The sequence below is a fragment of the Ctenopharyngodon idella genome, chromosome 19 (assembly GCF_019924925.1).
Source record: "Ctenopharyngodon idella isolate HZGC_01 chromosome 19, HZGC01, whole genome shotgun sequence".
Classification (NCBI taxonomy): Eukaryota; Metazoa; Chordata; class Actinopteri; order Cypriniformes; family Xenocyprididae; genus Ctenopharyngodon; species Ctenopharyngodon idella.
In genome coordinates this window covers 31,886,620-31,896,988 of record NC_067238.1, presented here as the reverse complement: position 1 = coordinate 31,896,988, position 10,369 = coordinate 31,886,620, and the positions used below count along the sequence as shown (strand labels likewise).

General features: G+C 38.8%; 1 protein-coding gene across 3 annotated transcripts in view; it reads left to right on the top strand.

The window, feature by feature from the left end:
• The first annotated feature begins 435 nt into the window (after positions 1-435).
• Positions 436-10,369, top strand: part of samd12 (sterile alpha motif domain containing 12) — a 96,658-nt gene continuing 86,724 nt past the window's right edge. For 2 of the 3 annotated variants that reach the window (XM_051873139.1, XM_051873138.1), the window contains exon 1: positions 861-1,248. In XM_051873139.1, the coding sequence (XP_051729099.1) occupies positions 1,185-1,248 (64 nt within the window). In that variant the 5' untranslated portion in view covers positions 861-1,184. Of the gene's footprint in view, positions 677-860; positions 1,249-10,369 lie in introns of those variants that run through there. The other variant, XM_051873140.1, reaches the window with a different exon arrangement.

Here is a 10,369-nt window from a genome sequence, read left to right as displayed (position 1 = left end):
TCACTCTCAAACACACACACACACACACACACACAATCTCTCTCTCTCTCTCTCTCTCTCTCTCTGAAACACACACACTTTCAAACACGTACACACACAGTCTTTCTCTCTCTCTCTCTCTTACACACACACTATCTCTCAAACACACACACATACACTCTCTCTCTCACTTACTCACACACAGACACACACACACACTCTCTCACACACAAACACACTCTCACTCACACACACACACACACACACACACACTCTCTCTCTCTCTCTCTCAAACACACACACTTTCAAAAGACACGCACGCACACACTCTCTCTCTCTCTCTCTCTCTCTCTCTCTCACACACACACACACACACACACACACACACACACACACACACTCTCTCTCTCTCTCTCTCTCTCTCTCTCTCTCACTTACTCACACACAAACTTGTCCATGCTTCCTAAATACAATGAGAAGAATCCAGTCTAACAGCATAGTTCCAGTAACTTTAAGGTGCAACTACAATACCCATGGTCCTCTGAGAGCTCATTCAGGCTTTACCAGAACGCTCGGCTCGACAGAGGTTTGGCTGCAAGTGTTAATAAGCAAGACGCTTTGGCAGAGTCACTCAGACACCCGACAGCTTTACTCCCATAATGCATGAACTCATGGAGTAGCAGCATGGCTGTTCAAGGTAAGACTTCAATGCTGAATTCATGCTTAAATAATGTGTATTGAAAGAAACGCTACAACAAACAAACAAACAAACAAATAAACAAACGCAGCGCGGGTCGGGATTATGATTGGCTGCCGATCAGCCGCAGATCTTTGCCCTGCTCTCGCGCTGGAAACATATGACATAGAGATGGGCTCGCGGGGCCCGTGGGCTTGAAATCAGTCTATGCATGTACTGTAAAGATTCACGATCTGCATCATTCAGCATCTGCACGTCCACCCACCGATTCACATCTCACCGCGGAACACCATTGAGAGGAACGGAACACGATTCGGCATGTGCATACTCCGAATTAACCATTTTAATGTTTAGAAGCCGTATTTTGTGCGACACTTAGGTCATTGGGATGCGATGCGCTCTTCATTGAGGAGACTGGCGCGAGAGCGTTATTAATAATCAGCTTTCATAAGGCGCGCGAGCTGTTAGACAGGTGTTTTCGCTTGTTTCGACCACCTGCCCTGGTACCATGATGTTAGGGCAATCCCCACACCTCATCGGGGGGATCCTCTGGATTCAAAACCCAATGCGAGGTAGGTTTTTTTTTTTTTTTTTTTTTTTTTTTTTTTTTTTAATCTCTGAGGACATCTGTAGCTGTGTGATCCGAAACTTGTATTGAATGACGTCTTATCGATTGTAACTCTATCGTATTGGCAGATCAGTTGAACCAGGAATAATGTGAAGAATTAACATCAGTTAACTTCAATCTCATGTGTGATCTAGTGAGTTATGCTTATTAAATTCGGTGTGTGGAATGACGGAATAGCTTATAAAGCTCAGACTTATAATAGCTAGGGCTAGTTTGCGTCCTTTTTACTTGGGTAACTATTCGTAAGGGTCGTTTTTTTTTTTGTACAAGCACAGGCTTAAATCATTGACTACAAAAAAGCTATCGGATATTTCCTCTCGCACTGGAAAAAAGATACAATTCCTTAAAAAGATGTTTATCTTTTGTGACAACATGCCCCAATAGCCCTGCATGGTGTCACTGTAGAGTACAGTATATGGGTTAAGATGGAACCTGTTGTTAAACAGCCTATTATAGGATTTTCAGCAAAATGTAAACATTATGAAACGCTAAGAATAAACATTCACTTTACAGAAATATGATGATTGGAATTTTAGTTTTTAAGGAATCTTAATAAGAATCTTTTACAGATAAACTGAACTGTGACGTTTCAGCTCAAAATACTCCACAGATCATTTATTATAGCTTGTCAAATTTGCCCCTATTTGGGTGTGAGCAAAAACACGCCGTTTTTGTGTGTGTCCCTTTAAATGCAAATGAGCTGCTGCTCCCGGCCCCCTTTCCAGAAGAGGGCGGAGCTTTAACAGCTCGCGCTTCGGTTGCTCAACAACAACAAAGCTGGAGAATCTCACGCAGCCAAAATGACGACGGTGTTCAGCCTTACGTTGTTCAAACCGGAGTCGACACTGATGGAGAGACTCAGGAAGAAGTTACAACTTTTAAATGTTTCTGAATGGTTAGTGGATAAATTTATGTAGTTGCTGTGGAGTTGATTCAACTCATCCACTAGCATGTGCCGTCATGTTAATCTTTTGTGCAAATCCAGCGTTTAATTGACCCTCGTTTGTGGTGTAAAATGAACAACACTCTACTACAACAACTCTTCCTCTTCTCTAAAGCAGCCCAACATGGCCTCACCCCCTTTGTTGTGTGTTCTTGGGGGCGGGGTTTATGTAAATTTTGGGGTTTGTGATGTCACTAACCCGGGAAGAAGCTTGTTGTAGTCCCTACCAGCCGTTTGTTGTAGTCCTTTTAAAAGAAAATATCTCCCTTTGCATTGAACTTTGAGCGTTGTAACTTTGCAAATTTTGTTTATGCTCAAACAGCAACATTACACACTAACTAAAGTTAAAAAAGTGAAATCATAATCAAGGATCCCTTTAAGAGGATTCTTGTTTGATCCGATTTGGTCTGGTTCCAAATATGATTGCAATTCCATTTGCATTTCTTAGATTCTTTGGCTTTTGATTTTGACCATTTTAATGGAAAATGTTTGATTGTTAGAGCCCTGATTCATCTTATACATGCACTTTGTGAATAAATGTGATTAAGCATTCCCTTGACTCAAATTTAATGAAGATAGGGTAAATGCATCTTACCATTTTAGAATGAAAACGTCCCATAACATTTTGTTTTTAACATCATACCAAATACTGTCACTTACATCCTGAGTTGGTCCAAAAGCTAGAATTACATTTCCAAATGTTTTGTAGTCAGCATACTGAAGATGTCCTGTCTCAGCATATACAGTCAAGAGAATTTGTGTTTTACATTAAGGGCATGCACACACAAAACATAATGGATCTTTAGGGAGAGTACATTATTCCACTGAAAAATGGGCACTGCCTAAAGAACTGTTGCAAAACTCTGAGTGATTATTAAACCCTTCCTAGTATGGTTTGCAGTATCATCTCAGGGGCGTTCTTGTATAAATGCTTTGGCTCTTCAAAACACTTTTGATTCTTCTTCGTGATTGGTCATCAGGGACGTGACATATAAGCTGAAACCAAGCCTGAATGAAGAAGACAGCAGTATTACTCAGCTGGAGGGCTGTTTAGTGCATGCTCTGAATGATTCGTCCTTAGTGGATGCTGTTCTGCTTTTAGAGTGACGTTTACATATTATAAGACAGCAAAACACTAGATTCCTGCATTTGTGATATGCACTAAATTATGCTTTTTGGGATATTACCATTCATGTAGTGTGTAATACAGCTGATTGTGAATGTAAAAGGTCTGCAAAGTTTCAAAGATCAGCAGATAAATGGAGTTTTTGTCTCCTAAAAGAACTGATTCTGAACTGCCTGAAACCTACGTAGGTTTTAACTAATTTGCATAATGCCAGCCCATTGGCTGCTCGCGAACAGTGTCTGCTTTGCCCCGCCCTCAAACACTGTAGTTGTATCTGAGACTGGAAGAGTTTGGTTCGTGTTGTTCATGTCGAGAAGACGCTGTTTTCTGCTGCCAAAGCAAATCCACTTTGATGAGACTGATACGGTAAAACCTACGCCATCATTACTGTGTGATATATCGAGTTCTGAGGAAGAGCTGAAATTCAGATATGATAATGAGAGTTTGGTTTCCGACTAATCAAAACAGACTGGGCCATCTGACCAATCAGAGGCTCTCAGAAAGGCGGGGTTTAGATAGACCGAATCCTTGATCGAACCGTTTCAGACACAGAATTAGCAATCTTTAAAGGGGTGATGAATTGAGAAATCAACTTTTCCTTGAGGTTTTGATATATCAGAGGTCATCTTACTATAAGCATATCCTGTAAGTTTCAGAACTGAAAACTTCCTTGTTAGTCCAATAAAAGCTTTTATTGACACCAGGCCTCACAAACAACTCATCCCAGAATAGGTGAAACTCCGCCTTCACAGAAGAAATCAACGCCTACTTCATCATTGCAACATTAGCCCCGCCCACTGGTGTGTCAGTGAGATGAGGAGGAGAGAAGAGCGATACAGGACTAAAATAACATTACCTTTCAAAGGATCCTAATGCTAGGAATATGGTTATTTATTTTCAACAATGTGAATGTCTCAGTTGAGCTTTATTTATTTGTATTCGGTACATTTCACTGTGGATTCTTTGGTAAATCAATCACATTTTGGTGCAAACAGACTTATGCGATATGGACTCGACAGTAATGCAACAACATGTGAGTAACTGTGTTCATTCTAAGGCCTGATCTGATATTAATGATTCATGTACAGTCAGATGTTCTTTGTCTGTGTGTCAGTAAATCAAACCAGTGACTAAACGCTCAACTTCACATTGTTTCTCTTAGTAGGATGAAAATAATCTGTTATTTAAACAGTGATTAAATTATATATAGAAAACGATCAAAGAACGCTCCCTTTACAATCACTGGAGCTGTCAATCAAACAGAGCAAGTTTGTCAGTGACCAAAACTCTCGTTTTATTCAACGAATTTCTTATTTACATCGAGTTTGCACTGTTAGTTACAATGAAAGCATTCGTTAATGTGCAGAAATTGAGTTGCAATGACGAGATCACTGCTTTCATGCGCTCAACAACATGTCTGTGATCGACTACAATGTTCATCACTGCAACCTTTCATGCCACGATCTAAACATAATGTTTTTCACGATTAGTTAACCTTGAGAGCTGTAATAGTAAAAATGCACTAAAAGAGAGAGTAATACGTGGCTATTTTAAATGGAAAGGTGTTATCCATTCACTGAAGTGATTCAAATCAGGGTAGGAAAAATGCCTTTTATTTCTAAATTATGACAATTTTTGATGTAAAAAGCATACTAACATTATAAGTGCACCCTAGGAAACATTATAAAACAACAAAACAACACTTCATGACCCCTTTAAAATAACATAACATGGGCACTTTAAGCAACAGAAATATGCATGTTTTGTTGAAATGTTCGTCAAGTATAAAATGAGGAATGCTTGAAAAATCTAGTTATGCTTCTAGCGTGTTAAACTGAGTAGAGGAATATATGTTGCAATGGCCTGGTGACAGATCGCTGGTCACATGAGACATTCAAAGACATTTGCATTCTCAAGCCCCTGAACCGACTCGAGATCAAAACGGTGAGAGACTCCCACCCACTCCAGGCAGACTCAGACTGATCTGGCGCAACACAATGTTAATATGTATGCAACGCTGAAGAAAATGTGGAGAGATAGTACTGTATGTGCCAGACTACAGCTTCTGAAGAGAGAAAGCTCTCATCTTTGATCAAAAGAACTGAGAAAGTGTTACAAGAGCCTTTTTCTTCAATATAGGGCAGTTGAGTTGGCTGTGTTTTTTTTTTTTTATAGATTAAACGTTCTTTGTTACGTTTTAAAGTTCTTCAGATCAGACTACTTGGCGTCTTCAGCAGGTTTATTCTTTATTTAAGACAAATTAGTCTAATGGTACATTGAGTTTTTATTAGGATGCAAAGGGAACATTTTGAAATCCTGACCTTTATACCTTTGAAAAGTTTGGGGTCAGTAAGTTTTTATTTATTAAAAGAAATTAATAATTTTACTCAGCAATGATGCATTAAATTGATTAAAAATTGATTAAATTGTTGCAGAAAAATATATTTTAAATAAATGCTGTTCTTTTGAACTTTCTATTCATCAGGCGATCCTAAAAAATGTAGGTTTATAAGTGAGAGAAACTTTTCTCAAGGTATGAAAAGTTTGCTAGTAGATGTTGAAACCGGTTGACTTGCAGATATTGGTGTAACAACTTTGTTTTGAAGGTTTAAGACCTTGTAGGCTTTGAAAGAGTGGATATTGAGTCACGGACCAGTTTGAGAGGTTTAACTCAACACCATTGATAGGTGCGCTTTTCTTTAATTGAGCTCTTTTTCCTGGTTTATTTTACGTTATTTACTGATAATAGTCTCCTCAGCTGAAGCTCTCAGATATCATTCATTTGTTTATGTTCAAATCAGGCAAGTCTGATGTTAAAAGTCATGAAAACGGAAGTTTCTCTCATTTTTTATTCCCTATTGTGATGTATATCTGAGTGAAACACTTCGCAAACAAGAACAAATGTAGGGCGGGGCTTGATTTTGTTTGTAGGGAATTGATTGGATGGTTGTGGTTTGCTATTGGTTGATCTCATGTGAGTGACATGTTGCCCCACCCTCGTCATCAGAGAAGAGAAGAGATGCTGACGCAAAAGGAAGGGGAAGATATTCTGATTCAAGATTACGAGGAACATGAATTCAAAACAATGATAAATAATTTATAATAAACGCTGCAATATTCCATAAAAAATAAGACTTTAATGGTGTGAAGCGATTCTGATCATGCACTCATTGGTCAGTCATTGAAGAATTGATTTGCACAAATCAATCAGTTTTGATCAAAAACATTACAAATGAAATATGACCCAAGCACAATGCAAGAAACAGAATACGTGCGTTTAGTTCAAGCATTCCTCCGTGAGTTTTCTCAGTTGATGCATCTGAGCAATGTAAAATATGTGTTCAGTGTTTCTCAAAGCATTCTTTGTAGTTCTAAGATGGGGTAAAAACACTTGCTTATCTTGGAACTTTATGTACATTTCTTCTTAGGAATAAACCATGTGAACATAAGTGCATTCTTAAAAATAAAGGTTTTATATCGGTTCCATGAAGAACCTTTAACATCCATGGAGTCTTTATTTCTTTATATTGGAAAAAAGGTTCATTAGATTTTTAAAACATTCTTCACACCAAGAAAAAAAAGGTTCTTTTTAAGAACTGTTCACTGAAAAGTTCTTCAATGGCATCCCTGTGAAACCCACTTTTTCGAACCTTTATTTTTAAGAGTGTAAGAAGCATCGATCTCAATCAATCTTCAAAGAAACCTCACATACTGAGACTCTCATTCTAAGTCTCAGGTGTCATGAGCTGATAATGCAGTCTCATCGATATGGATTGCTCTGCACGTCTATTTATTCACTCCTCAAAGCTATTTTTACTTTAGAGAGTTAGTTGATGCCAAAGGGAAGGGATAAAGATAGTCAGTCTAATTTAAGCTCTGATTAATATTCATCTGAATTGAGGCTAGAGGAGCTGGCTGCTTTTGTCATGTTCACAGCAATGTCTTTTTGGGACATTACCTGATTATTTTGCTTTAATTGAAGCACTTTGACATTATCAGCTCTCCTTCAGTGAATTGTTACCAAGTAAAGGATGGATTGATCTGATACTGAGCTTTATCAGACTAAGATGCTGGACTGGCTGTCAGTGAAAGTAATCAAGTGTTTAATTCTCTCAGTGTCACAGTACATTTTATGGTATGTCAGTTACATCTCAGTTTATTTTGAACATGCATTTAGTTTTATGCAAGGATAAGCTTCTTGTTTGCATGCTAAGAACAAAACTGATTCAGCAATAAAGACATATAAAGACAACAGTGTGATTATTCAGCTCAAATCAGTTCAAGTTTGCACTATCCGATAGTGTTAGTGGAGTCAAATCAATAATATTGCTGGATATTATGTTTTAGATGTGTAATACAGTGCTGTCTGACTTCAGATGAACAATGATGTATTGAATGCTAATGTATTGTATACTAATTTCCCCATCAGCAGGAAATGGCGAGTTTTGAGTATCACTTTCCTTGGTTACATTTGCTGAGACTACATATCAAATTTGTGTTGCCCCAAGCAGCTGAAAAAGAGAAGGTCATAATGATTATAGCAGCTAGACTCTTTTGAAAGGCATAAAGAACAAAAAACAAAATGAGATGACAGGTTCTCCTTTGTGGATTTGGAGAGTTTTATAAGTAGAAAGTGCACATTCCCAGTGGACAGACGCCTTGTTTCTGAAACAACAAGTCACAAATCCCTAAAATAGGATTTTGAAATGCTTTCAAAATTCTTGCTCCTGATTAAATATTTATATCTGTCTCAGTACTTTGTGTCCATATTAGCTTGCAATACTTGCTATTTATAATCTCTCTTAAGACCTTGACTGTTTCAAATGTGCAGCGAGCGTTTTGCCTCTGTTTTGTCTGCTAAGCAAGTTCAATGTTGAGAATATTTTTAGAGGAAAGTCGTGTCTTTTTAAAATGGGTCACTACCTTTTTTAACTTGCATAAATTAGTAATATATTTGTAGTGCATTTTGCTTGGCATCAAATGATTGAATTGTAAAGAAACAAAGACGAATTAAAGAGGACCTATTATGCTCTTTTAAGTCTTGATGTTGTTTTTGTGTTCTACTAGAACAGGTTTTCCTGCTTGAATGTTGATTGTTTTCCTCATATTCTCCATTGTTCAGCTCCTCTCTTCCCAGTCTGTCAGTAACGCTCTGTTTAGTTCCTGTCTCTATGAAGCCCCTCCTTCTGAAAAGCACAGTGTGCTCTGATTGGTCGGCTGGAGCAGTGTGTTGTGATTGGTGTTTGGGAAATGTCCCGCCCCTTACCATAACCACCAGTTTCAACACACTACTAACTAACTCAACCAGGCCCCGCCCCTTTATTCTGTGTATGCTGTGGGCGGGGATTATTGTATTTTATCATGGTACGGGCGTCACGGTTCAATTCATACAGTCAGACGACGAATACGGTCAGTAACAAGGTGATCCACACTCCAATCCAGAAGGGGGCGTGCATGGTAATGCAACGCTGTTTGCTAACCACCACAACAGGAAAAAGCGCAGAGATCGTCTGTGCTTAAATATGTTTAACTCTGCGTCCCATTCGGAAAGGCTCATCCCTATGCCCTAATCCCTTCAAAGAGTTTACCCTCCGGAGTGAGAGCTTTGAAGGGATGAAGGGTGTAGAGGTCAAAAAAACATTTTGTAGGCTAATTGATCCCCAAAAAAACACGCTCTGAACGATGAGTAGATTGTGCAAGCTGCGCCTTTTGTTTAACTTTATTTATTTATTTATTTATTATTGGTTTATCGCACCATATTATATATTGTGTCTATGTATTTGAAACATTTGAATGGACTGATAAAGGGAGCTGTAAAGTATTTTTGTTGAAGTACAATGTCGTTTTGACCATAATAATGTACCAAATCTAACTCGTATAAATATTACAGTAGTATAGAAAAAAAGAAAAAAAACTATACATACATTTATAGGTAAAATCGAACTGTACCCATTCTGTGATGCCAAACAACTTCCCTGTGCAAAGGATCATGGGGGCCTGAAGTGTCCATCAGTTGTACCCTTTGAAATCCTTAATTCCGAAGGGCCCTTTGAAGTGGCCAGTTTTGAGCACTTCGGTTTGGAACGACCCTTCAGTATGGCGGCCATGATTGTTTTCACTCTGAAGTGCCCTTCGGAGGGCGATATATGCCGTTTGGAACTCACGTTGGTGTAATCGCTCAAGCAGTGTTTCAACCGCAGAAAGACATCAATAAAACAGCTTAAGAATAATATCTCACATAGCATTACATTTACCTCAGGCAAGTCATTTAGTGTCCACAGCATGTTAGTTCACTAGAGAAATGAACTCGAGGTCAGCATTTCACTAAATTTAATGCACTTTATTAGCTTATATATTCATTTGTCCATTTGTCCCCCCTTCTGTACCGAACCCATACTGAACCGTGAATCAATCAATCCGTCATGTTTGTGTATTGTTACACCCCTACTGCCTATTGTGCTTAATAACACTTTTTAACATTGAGCACGTCCCAAATTCGCGATTGCCAGTCAGCATGAGTGCCACACTGAACTCTGTTTCAATATAGCAAAATCTCTAACAATAGACATTTTGTACCGTGGTAATGATATCGTCATACCACCCAGTCCAACTTTAGAGGCGATGAGGAAATCTCCCACTTGAACCCGGCTGACCAGCGGTACCCTGAGATCCAGATTGGATTTGGAGCTGTAATGAATTCAGTAGACCCACACAGGTCAGGGTCCAATATCCGTATCCAGTTCCAGAATTAAGGTGGCCTACTTTATAGAGCAGGGACAATCCCTTTATCTTAGATGATGGCTTGAAATTGGGAAAGAGAGCCAAGATTGGAAGCTTTTTCTTGGCTCACATATGGGACAATTAGCTCTCTCTTTCCCTCTTTCTCTGTGTGTCTTCAAAGAGCTCAATTAGAGCTTTAGTAAGTGTGTAACAAGGAGTCCACTGAGAAGTGGCCCTGCTGAGAGTTTTCTGAGCTAGCGCTAGTGAACTTTCTTC